The 13,963-nt window shown below is 47.1% G+C and overlaps 1 protein-coding gene across 4 annotated transcripts in view; it reads right to left on the bottom strand.

The window, feature by feature from the left end:
• The window catches only part of ETV6 (ETS variant transcription factor 6), a 217,818-nt gene that overhangs the window by 7,372 nt on the left and 196,483 nt on the right, over positions 1 to 13,963 (bottom strand). For all 4 annotated transcript variants that reach the window (XM_007114025.4, XM_028491016.2, XM_007114026.4 and 1 more), the window contains exon 5: positions 11,278 to 11,823. In XM_007114025.4, the coding sequence (XP_007114087.1) occupies positions 11,278 to 11,823 (546 nt within the window). The remainder of the gene's footprint in view (positions 1 to 11,277; positions 11,824 to 13,963) is intronic.

Here is a 13,963-nt window from a genome sequence, read left to right as displayed (position 1 = left end):
GGAGGTGTTTTTTTTTTGTTTTTTTTTTTTTTTTTTTTTTCTTTTTTTTTTGTGGTATGCGGGCCTCTCACTGCTGCGGCCTCTCCCCTCTCCCCTCTACCCCTTACTGTCGCGGAGCACAGGCTCCGGACACGCAGGCTCAGCGGCCATGGCTCACGGGCCCAGCCGCTCCGCGGCACGTGGGATCCTCCCGGACCGGGGCACGAACCCGTGTCCCCTGCATCGGCAGGCGGGCTCCCAACCACCGCGCCACCAGGGAAGCCCTACTAGGGAGGTTTTAAAAATTGTTTTATTATAATGGAATCGGTGTAGAAAGGAACCCAGTGCAGAAAATCCCTCCATGTGCAAAACTGATGTTGGATCACTTGGTCAGGCAACAGATCTTTCTTTGTACAGGCCAGGCGCTGGGCTAGGCCTTGACTTTTGGCTGTGGATTGGCAAATTGAAAGAGAAGATGCAGGCTGCACACCTTTGCCCTGTTCTAGTGCTTTCTGGATTAGTGCCAGAACCGGGTGTGGCGTGGCCCCTAGCACAGCCTTATGGGAGCAGATGTGGACTTTCTAAGTCGAGTTGACGCAGGACTGTCCTCCAGATGAGAATAAGAGACCCCCCAGGTGTGCACTGTTGCTTCTGGGAGCTTTGATGAGCCCTAGCCAGCGTGGCTGGTCGTAAATGATTAATTTTGTGGAACACTGTGTATGTGTTCTGCACTTTGCAAGCATTATTTCTAATCCTCACTTCACACACTGCATCCTTTCTAATCTTCTCGTGCCCGAGGTCACTGGGACTTGAACTCTGGGGCTCCTGCACCGCAAGGTGCCGATTTCCTTACTTCCTTATGTTGGGTGAGGCCTGGCACACCTGGGCGGGGAATGTCCAATCCCAACCTGGACTATTTCAGAGCGAGCCAAACATTCACCTCCCGGAGAATGCAACACACCCTCCTCTGGCACATATTGACAAGAGGAAGCGAGTCAGGTCACCTTGGGCAAGTTTCTTAAATCTCCCTGAGGTTCCGTTTCCTCCTTTACGAAGGGGAATAACAACACACGACTCTCTCCGGGATTACCGTACGAGTGATGATGTGAGTGAAGAGAAAGTAAGGAAAACAATAACAACAGCGATTACTGGGTGCTGTTTGCAGGCACCGGGCTGTGTGTTCTACCAGCCGGCTTGCCTCTGACCCTTAGGGCACCTGATGAGGCCAGCGCTGTTGCTATTCCTATTTTATGGCCAAGGAAGCTGGGGCTTAGCGGGTTTGGTCAGTGGCTCAAAGGCACAGCTCGTGAGTGACACATGTCGGAGTCTGGAGCTCGTGCTGTGCCACACGTCCTGCTGAGACGTCTGTTCTCAGAGAAGCGGGTTAACAGGTATCTATTAGTCGAGGACTTTTCCAAGCAAGCTTTAACTCTGAGCGTGTCCTTCGTGCAATCCAGCTTTCTCTCTGAACAGCAGAAAATGCCATAAAATGTGGCATTTTCCAGGAGGCTTAATCTTTCAAGGAACTACCCTGAAACTTAAAATGACCACACATCTTCAGTACCCCTTACTGTATCCTTTTTCCCCCCGATTGATCCGTGTCTAAAAATTAATGTGACGTGTGGTTTCTTCTGTTTCAGAAAAGGACCCGTGGTGTCCCTCTTAGAAGGATGACTCCTGGGGTTTGAAGCCTACGCTAAGAGAAGATGACCAGAGATCCTGTCACCACCACCCCCGCCTGCTGCCGCCCTCTTGGTCGCCAGAAGGAGTCACTGAGGAGCAGGGAGACAGCAAGGGGCCCGGTCCCAGCATCGGGAAGCACCTTGAGAGGTGAGTGCCACCCACCGTCACAGACTGAGAGTAATCGAGCTCATTTTTAAGGCGCTTGTAAGAGGGCAACTGTAGGCAAAGCAGTGAAGTAGGCAGTGTCTTTCTCCCTCTCTGCCACCTCCTTGTCTTACATCGTTTTTAGTGCAGGTGGAAAAAGAGAGAACTGAGATGCGGTTTAATTGTCCAGTTTTTGTCTTACTGTCAAATGGCAGATGCATTTTAATTTCCCACAAGCTCTTCCAAGTAGACACCATCTGGCAAAACCAAATATTATCACACAAAATGCCAGTCTACTAGGAGGAACAAAGGTCTAACAGCTTCTCCACGTTTCCTGACAGGGTTACAATCATTTTTACCACCAAGAGGCTTCATGACACCTTTTGGATGCATCTGGATTAGCAATGTGATTCTCTAGAGTGAATCATTTGAACACAATTTAATAATTTAAAAAAACGGATCTGGTTGTCTTTCACAGTTTGATAGAAGGAAGTTCTGTTTGCCGGAAGGTGAGCGATATATTGGCAGTCCCTCACCTCTAAGACTTCCTGGAATTAAAATGTAAAGTGAGTGTTGTCTTAACACCATCTGCTGAGGGATTTTCACTTTCATTGTTTCTGTGGCTTCTCTTTTACTGCTTTGGACATTCTGTGTCTCATAAAATGGTGAAGTGCGAACCACTTTCCGTTGGCTCACACTTAAAAAATGGTTTCCATTTAAAACCATTTTACCGTTTCTCAGAGTAAGGGCTTGACCAGCGTTGGGTACCTACCATGCTGGTTCTTCAGAGGCATTGAACTGAGACCTTTATGTCGTAAATCATTTACTGAAAAAAATCTAGAATGTGATCTGTGTTTGTTTGGTTGGTAAATGAAGGGCAGGGCTTACCAAAGAACCGACTTTACCTATGAGTTGCAGGAACACTTGTATCTTGCAAACTTTTCCCTTTCATCAATGTGAAAATAACCCCAAACAAGGGGCCAATTAATCATTTTAAATGACATTTAGTCCAGCGAAGCCAACTTTAGCTGAGTAATAAAAATATATTGACATTCAAGACATACTGAATTACTCAGTCACGAACAGAGGTAGCAACAGGAATTTTGTGGCATAAAGTAGTTGTTTCAAGCTCAGAGTGTAAGTGGCTTTTTATAACACTATTGATTCTTTTGTTTCTTTAGTTAAAAATTATGCCAGATGACAAAAAAAAAAAAAAGCTGCCTGACCACACAACTTTTTTCTTCTTCTTTTTTTTTTTTTTTTTTTTACAATAGAAGTTCAAGCCATCTTTTTTTTTTTTTTTTACAATAGAAGTTCAAGCCATCTGAGTTATTTTTGTTTTTTAAGATTTTAGTTAAATAAAAGGCAGATCCTTTTTAGTTCCTAGGTCCTCTGGAGGCTGTTGCCATGACCCACCAGCAGTTTTTCAGCTTTGTCAAATCCATCCCTGTCTGCACAGATACAGTGTTTTCTGCTCATTGATAAAAATGCTTAATACTATATAATAAAATGCACCAAAAGTTCATCCCATTACAAAACACTTGAGCATGCATGTGAAAAATATCTTATATCACAAGGTCTTCACTAATTTTAGGTGCATGTGTCTTAAACTAAAGGGCCTTCTCTGTCAAGGCATGTGGGAATTTTACACAAAAGTTCATGATGTGGATTGTCTCTTCCATGAGAGGAAGCTCATGAAAGGGTTTAGCTCGAGTGAAGTGTTATTTTCCAATTGCAGAGAGAGAGTTCTCTCTCTTTCCTGCTGGGTGAGGTACCCCGGGCATCCACAGTTAAAAGGCATTGTTAAAAATATATATATATATCCCTTCCTGTGGTTAGGGAGAAATATTTTCCCTCCCACACCAGTCTCTTACCAGAGACTCATTGTCCAAGCTTATTGAGCAGAGACTGTAAAAAGATGGGCACTTCACACATAACCAACATGGTTTCTAAAGGAAAAAAAAAAAACCTAGAAAACCATGCTAGACAAAACTGATGTTTAAAAGATGTGAGTGGGCAAGTCGAGTAATTGACAAGTTATTTGAATTTCCCGAAATTCAAATTTCAGGAAAGCATCTAAGAAAGTAATTTTATGTTGTTTTAACTGCCCAAATGGAATTTTAAATGAAGGTCTGGAAACTGGAGTTCTGTGGATATAATCACCAACAAGGAGAGGCCTAGCGTTCCTGTTTCGTTGCTTTAAATTTATTACGGAAAACTAATAAATTTATTTCAAGTTCAGCAACAAAATGGGTCAGTAACACCCCAAATAAAAAGTTGCTTCTCTGCTTTATAGCAATGGTTCTAAACTAGGGGCAGTCTTGCCTCCTAGGTGGTATTCTACAATGTCTGTGACAATTTTGGTTGTCACAGCTGGGGTGGAGGATGCTATTAGCATCCAGTGAGTAGAGGCCAGGGATGCTGCTAAAAATCTTATCATGCACAGAAGAACTCCTCCCCGGCAACGAAGAATCGTTTGGCCCAAATATCAAGAGCGCCCAGCTTGAGAAACCCTGCTCATGGAAGCACGGGCTTTACAACATGCAGGGGGGCTATCTGCAGGGTGTTTTTGTTTTCCTCCTCAGTTCTAGATCAGCCATTACCTAGAAGCAGAAAGCTGATAAATCCAGTGCAGCCAACCCTGTGTTGATACGCAGAGGTGTGTTTACAATGGGTGCTTGCTTGTGCTTTGCTGTGCCTTAGGAAAACAGAAGCCATATGTGCACAGCAGCAAGCTGGGAGAGGGAGAAGCTGAGGCGGAGAATACAGGTCTATGCTTCCCGGCTTCATCGGGGCAGAGAGGGACTGCAGCTGCAAACACACACCGCTGAACCTTTTCACCTTTGGTTGCAGGAGGTGTGGCGTGAGGCTGGGAAATGCAGAGATCAAGCCCCCAGCTAAAACCCAGGAAGACATACCCCTCCTCCCTCCGGCGTGGAGGCAGCCTGGGAATTTGCAGCCAGGGACTGCTGGGACATAGGGATGCTGTTACAGAAATGCACGCCCTTAAACAAACTGGAATTTCCAGTCTCCTCAATCCCCTTCTATTATTTTCCACCCAGTTACTGTGCTGGTACTGTTTTATCTTTTAAAAAAGCTGTCCTGAAACTTTCCTTCTCTTCTTGGTTTCTCAGTGGCTCACAATGAAAAAGTGCAGTGACTCAGCCAGAGTGTGAGAAGTCTGGCACCTTGGGATATCCCCATCGGGGAGAAGGACTCTGTCCTCTCCAAGGGTCTCCTCCATCTCCTCCAAATACAGACGACAGCGGGCCAAGCCGCAGAGGAGGTGAGAGGGAGTGAAGAAGTTCTTCTCCAAGGAAATAAGGAAACTAGGGTTCCCTGAAGGGGCGCACTTTTCAGGCCGACATCACGTAGAACAAATGCCCAGACACAGGCCTTCCGGGTTAAGGCCCTGCGCCCGCGCCGGTGGGCCATGGTGCTGGCCGGAACCACCGCTCTCCTGTCTGCAGCCCTGGAGCAGAGCAAAGAGAAATGGCGCGGAGGCGGGACGCTAACTAACCCCTAGAAGTTACCCTGCTTGCGCTAATGTTTGCATATTGTCTCTTTAGTGCTCAAAAGTGCCCGGAAACGAGTATTGGTATTAATTATCATTATTCTGGATAAAGAAACCAGGCTTCAGGGACCTTCAGTACCTCTGCTTGGGAGACAAGGGCTAGACTGTAATCCTGCGGACTCCAGAGTCCATGCTTTCCCACAGGCCCACGGAGCTACCCCAGGAGCCCTCCCACCGGCTGTGGATGAGGGCCCTGGGCCGGGAGCCACGGGGGGGGGGGGGGGTCTCTGCCTGAGACGGCACGGGAGGACACAGCTCTGCCAGCCGGTGCTAAAACCCCGAGCCCCCCGGCTTATGGAGACACCCCCACGATCCTGTCCTTGTTTCCAAACACAATATTTACACGCGTGTGTGTGTGCGGAGGCGCACACCACCACACCTGACTGCAGAGGCCTGGGGATGACACTACCCTCCATCACTTTCACACGGTCCGTTTAGGCTTCTCTTTTATGATGTCTTCTTTCGCTCAGGGCCGCTCCTGAGGCTCATTTATGCAAGAAGACAGAAGTCCACGTGCCTCACTGGAAACAATGTCACCATCAGATACCGCTGGGGAAGAAGCAGAGGCGGAAACACGAGGGCAGGGTACAGCGTGACTTCCCCCGGCCTGGGAGCCCTGAGGATGAGCCCCTAGCTGCTGGCCCTGGAGTCTCAGGCTTAGGTGCCTTCATCTGACGTCAGATCACAGGCTCCCGGGATTGAATTTCTGTGCACACAGAGCTCATCCAGTCAATAAAACGAAATCAAGAGAGTACAGTGCTCTAGCCAGGTGACAAGTGATACGGGAGACTCCGTGTCTCCTTGAGGAGAATCCTTTTGTCTCTTTTAAAAATGTAACCCTGAGAGATAATACACATATATTTTTTTAAGTCTCTTCGAGGAGCTGAAAGATCGCCAGGCCAAGCGTTATCAGAGGGTTGTAGGTGAAGGGTACAGGGTCTGGGGGTGGGGGGTGGGAGTCTCTGTTTTATCTGCTTTAAGATCAACTCACCAATGATATCCTCACAGACCGGGAAGAAGTTCATGTTTGCAAAGAAAATCAAGAGACTTAGGCAAAAGTTGTGAGATGAGCACAAGAAAAGAAATAACTCTTTTTGGATGGTCCATGGACTTTGTACGACCAGATGCGTACAGACCTCTTAAATTCCACACTTCTGTGGAGCAGACGAACGGCTACGAATGGATTCGAAACCAGGCTGCCGATGACTCTTCCTCCCTTTAGCAGATTTTTGGATTAAGTCCAAGGAAGGGACACGCCGCTAGGACGTCTGGTAACTCAGGTTTGAACGGAATTGAAGAAGTTTAAGAGAAAGCCAAAAATGACTTCAATTTTTTTCTTTTAAAACTGAGCTGTCTATGGTTAAAACCAAAGCAGGGAGCTTAGTTGGTCTGATGGCATAAAGTAAGAGGGATTATTGCCTTATGCCAGCAAAGACACAACATTTGGCATTTAGAGATGCTGCACCCTATCACCTAGAAAAATGCCTGGCACGTAGAGACACGTGTTGATTTTTGAATGAATAATCTTTACGTAGTTCAAGTACGCAGAGCTACACTTTATTTTCCTCAGCTGTATCTTACTTATGTCAATGATGTTACTGTAACTGCTCTGGGCTACTCAGCCATGAGCCTGCCGTCTGGAACTTAGCTCCTTGCCTCCACGTGTCTTAGGCAGGCCTCATTCTCTGCGGTGTGAGTCATTCCTTGAGCGCAGGGACGGCACGGCATCTTCTACACCTGTGATGCCAAAGCATCCTGAACATACAAGCAGACAGCTGCGCAGAACAGGGAGCAGCGGACTTTTTCTGTGAGAGGCCGATCGGTAAACATTTTAGTCCAATCTCTGCTGCAACCCCTCAGCCCCGCCACAGCGGCCACAGACAGTGCTGGGTGAGGGGGTGCGGCCGTGCGCCAGTGCGATTTGCTTTACAAAAGCAGGCGGCGGCCGATTTGGCCCGCAGGCCTGCATGTCCGGTCCCCGGTCCCAAGGAAACAAGTGTGCCCCAAAGAACAGTGGTCGAAGCTGGAGGCTGAACACTGGACGTGTCTTCATCTGTAAAAGAAGACCCTTCTAGCTTTGAAATCACCAAGTCCTAAGAATTATTTTCAATATGCACTGAAAACACAACATCACCTGGGCTACACTTCTTCAATTTACGGCGCTCACTGCCAGTACCACGCTTTGGCTATGAAACAGGTTGGCGAGGCACGGGCCAGTAAAACGTTCGTGGGCTGAGAAAATGTTTGTTAGGAGGTGACGGATGCTCCCCCATCCCCCTGCCGCCAAGCAATCCTTTCCTGAGGACGATAGATAGATAGAAAACAGCACAGAAAGAAGCAACTTGCTCAGTGTTGCACATGCCACTGGCTGTTCAATGAAAAAAAATAGGACCCAGACATCTTCTCTCACTCTGTCCTACGTTAAACTCTCTCCCACAAATGCCAGCCATTCCAACTTGTTAAACTCAATAACAGTCCTTCTTATTCTTTGAAAAATAAGCAACACCTTTCAGAATAAGCTATATGTTTCTATTTCAATTGATCTAATTTGTGGTTTGTACTTAAACTGTCAACTACCTCCTGGATTTCTTTTATTGACTATTTTAGTTTTACCACCAGGTAAATACCTAAGTAAGTGAACTATCACAACTGTGCATGGGACCCCTTAATTGTATGATGCCTCCCAATTTCATAGATATTAAAGTGTGAAAAAAAGAATTGCTAAAATATGGTGGATTTTTTTTAATGAACCTGGATTCTTGAGTGAGTTTACATTTCTATCTGAAATAGAACAAATAAACTAGGCCTTACGTTGTTTTGGGGTTTTCTCCATCTGGAATGACCTCTTTTTCTTTAATCTCCACTTGTCCATATTCTAAGCATTCATCTAAGCCCAGCTAAAAGCCAGCCCCTCCATGAAGCCTTCCTGACAGACACCTCGACTCCAACCTCCTACAGCACTTAATCGGAGTCCTTGGAAGACACCACAAGCTGCACTTGTAGCTCATTATCTTCAGCTCTTTCATGACTGACAGAGAGAGATTGTGTCTGTCTTACATCTCCTGGAACACTCCACCCCATGAATGCAGAGCAGTGCTGTAAACACAGAAGGTGTCCAAAGGCATACACCCAGGAGTACCCGAGCAAATGATACGTGATTCACTTTTTGATCCACGTGCATAAGTAGTGTTCTTATCCATATCCTCCAACTATGGTATTTGTCCGTGTGACACACAGCAGCACCTTCAGTGCCCTCTGGGCTCATTTGAAAAGCTACGTTTTCCCATATAAAAGCTGCTTTACAGAGATCTGAAGGACTTTTATGGCTGTTCGGTAATGACAGAACTTTACATTGTACATATGAATCACCCAATGAATTCGACTTCCAGTAAATGAAGAATCAATTCTACGAGGATCTGAGTAGTCCGAAAAGACACCCAAAGGGTTGGAGTGGAGAGACAGGGACACCCCAGATGAGAAACAAAGAAGCCTGGAACTGTGAGAAGCACTGTTCAGAGGGTCACAGGATCAAGACTAAATGTTAGATCGTAGACTTCTCTCTCGTTTCACCCCTGAGGAAAAACAGTGCCTTTTGGTTACATTAGCTAATCCTGGATCTGGTTAAATTAGTGAATACGGACATATGGAGATTATGGAACTTCTGAATATACCAATAGAGTAGCACAATTTTTAAGAGAGCCATATTAAAATATTTCCAGACCTACTAAGCAAGGGAAAAACAGCTCTAAGCCTAAACAATTTAACTTGATACATGGGGCTTATCTTGGATTCCTAAGAAGTCTGTGGCAAAGACAGCGTCACAGAGGAGGTGGACAAGACAGATTGTGATTAGGAATGCAGGGGTAGCAGGGGCAGCCCGAGAGACAGTAGCCAACGGCGCGGCAAGGGCCGTCCTGCAGCCTCATCCGCCAGCCCCTACGTGACCTCTGCTTCTCTGCCGTTCAGTTTCCTCTGTGGTTTCCCCTGTAAACGACCCTTCCATATAAAATGAATAGAGCAATGATGATAGGCTACCTCGAAGAGCTATCCTGAGGATTATAAACAAGTAGAAAGTATCCACAAAATGTCCAGAACTGTTGCACAGACCGTGCGAGAAACAAGACAAGCAGGGCATATACAGACAAGAAGGAAAGCCAGAAAGTCCAAGACAGGTCATTTATATCATTCACAGGAATATACTGACCCCTTCCTCTTTCTCCAATTATCTGGGGAAATTCACATGCTTTGCCAAATAAGCTCTTTGCTACCTTATCCCCGTCCTTTCTTTTCATAATTTCTCTTTTTTCCATTATTAAAAAAACCTTTATGTAAAAGTAGACGGAACAATAACGTAAACCCCGGTGCACCCAACACCCAAGCCATACAGCCATCAGCTTGTGACTAACCTTATTTTATGTACACCCCACCCGTTCGTCACTCGCAACCCTGTGGGATGCTGTTGGATCACATTCCAAGCATACATCATTTCATTTTTCATAGTGTTTTCGAAACACGTCGTAGTTCTTGGCCGTTTGATTTTCTTGATTCAACATTCCTTATGTAAATTATTTATAATGATAAAATTGAGGTGACATTGGAGGTGCCCTTGGGACCGGAGAAGAATTTAGAAACAAATGACTTAAATAAAAAAGGGACGAGTCAAGGCAGAAGTAAAGCAGCCTTAGGACCCGTGTCGTCATGGTGTCGTGAGCACTGCTCCATCCCGAGCTTCAGCTGGACCTCGCTCCTGCGGCATCAGCCCAAGGAGGAAGCGGCACGTCTCGCCTTTCCCTGAACAGTTCTGACCTCTCTCCTGTCTCCGTGTCTCCCTCCCATTACCGGACCCATAATCACCTTCAGCATCGAGCTATACCGCCCTTCCTCAGTTCCTCCAGTCAGAATACCCCTTCTCTCTGCGCTGCTTCCACGGCACTGAATTATCCTCGCATACAGTAAGTACTCAATAAATGCTTGTGCATTGACTGCGCTGAATTACCCTCGCATACAGTAAGTACTCAATAAATGCTTGTGCATTGACTGGACGGGGCAGAGGGCTTATTTCCTTCTGCCTTGGAGCTCAGTGGTTTTCACATCTGTCTCTCCTAGTAAAATTGAAATCCCTTGAGGAAATAGTAAGTGTTATATCAGCTCCGTGCCCCCTACTTCCCAGTGCATTTATCTGTGCACAGCAGGTGCTCCAAAAATGTCTCGTGAATGGAGAGAAGCTCTAGGAAAAGAGTTAACTTTGCCAAGAGGTGAGAGGATTATAAGCTTCTGGAGAATGACTTCATGTAAATTATGGGCGGGCTAGCAAAGATACAATGTGGTGATTTTTTTTCACTGGTTTCCACTCGTTTCTCGTCTTAGGGGAGTAAATTTGGGCTTGTCAGCATAGAAGGGAAAGAATTCGGGAGTGGTTTCCTCTGTCCAAATGACACAGCAGCACCAGACTCCAACACCCTAATCCTGCTTTTCTCTCCTGCCCCCTCCCAAGGTGGAGGCTACGTGGAGTTGCTGTGCAGAGGATGGAATTACAAGCCTGAATCTGAGACAAAGGTTCTTTAGGCCGTGCCTGCTCGTTAATTAGCCGCTGGAAACTTCGGGACAGGGCCATTCACGTGCTCATAAACCTTCGATTTCAAATGTTTTTGCTCAGCCACGATTCCGACGTGACTCTCCTTGTAAGCTGGATGGAGGACATTTGTTCCTTAACAAACACTTCGAGGCTCATAACTCCTCCAGCCCCGCGGCTCATTAACTAGCCCATTCAGGATTTCGCCTCCGGCAGGCAGAAGCCTCCACGGGGCCTCCCAGAGCCTCGGAGGGCACCTAACTGGGACAGCGCGAGGCTCCAAGGAAGCTCGAGGCTGGAGTGCGGCAAGGGCCGCGTCACTTACCTGCTATCCTCCCGATGGGCACGGCGTGCTCCTCGGGCGGGGAGACGGAGACCATGATGTGGTTCATGTACGCCAGGTCTTCCCGATGGGAGAGGTTGATGGGCTTCCCTTCCCGGTGCAGCCCGTCCTCGGAGAGCCGGGACTGCTTGAAATCCACGGAGTGCCGGGGGTTCAGAATCAGAGGGTGCATGATGGGGCTGGGCATCAGCTGAATCACCCGCGTGCTCTCCTGCCGGGGGCTGGAGGGCTTCTGGTGGGGCTCGGAGGGTGGCGGGCAGTGATTATTCTCCATGGGAGACACTGACAGGGGGTAGGACTCCTGGTGGTTGTTCTCCTGGTGGAGCCTCGGTCCCTGGGCCCTCTCGGCCGGGGAGAGGCGGCGGATCATGTTGTCCAGGGGGGACCGGAGGGGCCGCTGCTCGGGGTCGGGAGAAGGCCGGTGGTTTGTCGTGATGGGTGACCTGGAACGGTGCAACAGTTCAATGGTGGGAGGGTTGTGGTGTACATTCTCCACCGACGGCCTCGGGGTCCTCTGGACACAGTTATCTGTGGAGCAGACGGAAGGACAATCAGAGACCCTGATGGATGGTCAGGGGAGGGACCTCACTGCGGTCCTAAAGGTGGCAACCGTGGAGCACATGAGGAGGCAGGAGCACCTTGCTTCCCGGGACGCAGGGTCTTTTCACCGCTTCCGAAAAATTAAAGGGCACATACTCGAAATTCTCTTCCTGCCAATGGACAAGCAAAAAATGTCCACAAACATTCCATTAATCACCTACTAGTGGCTTATAAACACAAGGAAGCCACATGTTCATTCTTTATCTTTTTGTTACTTGACTCTTCGCCATGGCTTTTGGGGTCCTTAAGGGTTTTTCTCTAAATGCTCTCACTGACTTTTCATAACCCACCTTTCATATGCTCTACCTCCAGGAGTTGTTGGTATTAGTGATAATGATGATGACAATAATAAAGAGGTTACTATATATCCTATGTACTGGATTATATTGTTTAAAATTTATAACACAGCTAAGCAGAAGATACTAACTACTATTACTCCTATTTAACAGGAGAGAAAATGGAGGCATAAAGAAGCAACTTACCCAAGGTCACCCAGCCAGTTAGATTCCAGTAAGATTCTAGAACCTTATGTACCCGTTAGAATATCTGCTTCTCTGCTATGTAGAAACTAGGGGGGATAGTCACATCAAAACCTGCTCTAAGCGTGCACGGTGGGTCTAATTTACATCCTAACAATCTTGTACTTGAGAGAACACTGAGGGTCATTTTATTTCTGAGTGCACAGTCAGACAGGCAGAGTTAAGGAAGAAGGAGGGGGGATGGACCCCTGACAATACCTCCACCCCATCCCACCTGAACTTTCAAGCTGGAGACATCTGAGGAAGGATGACATCAGAAGTGTTCACAGCTCAGGGACCTCCCTGGTGGCGCAGTGGTTAAGAACCCGCCTGCCGATGCAGGGGACATAGGTCCGATCCCTGATCCGGGAAGATCCCACGTGCCGCGGAGCAACTAAGCCCGTGCGCCACAACTACTGAGCCTGCGCTCTAGAGCCCGCGAGCCACAACTACTGAGCCTGTGTGCCACAACTACTGAAACCTGCACACACCTAGGGCCGTGCTCCGCAACAAGAGAAGCCACCGCAACGAGAAGCACGCGCACCGCAATGAAGAGTGGCCCCTGCTCTCTGCAACTAGAGAAAGCCTGTGCGAGCCAAAAATAAATAAAATAAATAAATTTATATATATATAAAAAGTGTACACAGCTCAGCAGCAGAAGTAGCTCCATGGGCTGGGTTGAGGGAGGGACCAGCATGTACGTGGCCTTAGGAGTCCTGCTAAGGGTTGGAAGAACAAAAATCTGCCTAAAACAATGGAGTTTTTTCCAGGGCCTCACACACATCTTAATGAGGTTTCTCTGGCCATATCTGTTCCCAGAGCTGTCTTACCAAAAGGATGTGCCTACGTGCAGGTCCCTGTTCTGGTCAAAGACTTGTCCATGGTTCTAAGTAAAGCAAGTCAAAGATATCTCCTTTATCCATTACGACAACATCTATATGAAGAACATATAAAGGGGATCTGGGAATCTGATAGGGTTAGTACACAGAGACAAAGGTGGTGGTTTCTTAAAGTTTTACATAGGGTTAACAGGAAAATGGGGACTCCACTAGATCTCACAAATCATATGAGACAGTGAACAAAAGAAATTCTGTTCATGATAATTAAAAGATCATCTGCCTGAAGGCAAAGGGCTTATTTTGTAACCACTATATAACATGCTGCCACGAATTTAAAAGTGCTTGAACATTGGAACGGCTATCAGTAGGAGACCGGTTTAACAAATGATGGTATATCTCTGAATGACGGAGGACTACGCAGCTATAAAATGGAATGAGGAGTAGCTAAATATTTTGCTAAGGACTGATCTCTAGGCTCTATGGCTAGATGAGCAAAGCAAGGTGAAGTATTCATGGTATGCTACCATTTTTCTCAAAGGAGAAGGGGATTCCAGGTTCAGTAATGGCAGAGTGGCTTGTATCAGACTAACTTTCCTACATATAGCAATGATAGAATCTGGAGAAAATATATTTATAAAAGTTATTGAGGGGCTTCCCTGGTGGCGCAGTGGTTGAGAGTCCGCCTGCCGATGCAGGGGACACGGGTTCGTG

The sequence above is a fragment of the Physeter macrocephalus genome, chromosome 6 (genome assembly GCF_002837175.3).
Source record: "Physeter macrocephalus isolate SW-GA chromosome 6, ASM283717v5, whole genome shotgun sequence".
In the NCBI taxonomy this organism is placed as follows: domain Eukaryota; kingdom Metazoa; phylum Chordata; class Mammalia; order Artiodactyla; family Physeteridae; genus Physeter; species Physeter macrocephalus.
The sequence above is the reverse complement of the archived record's forward strand: the minus strand, read 5'-3'. Positions and strand labels throughout refer to the sequence as shown.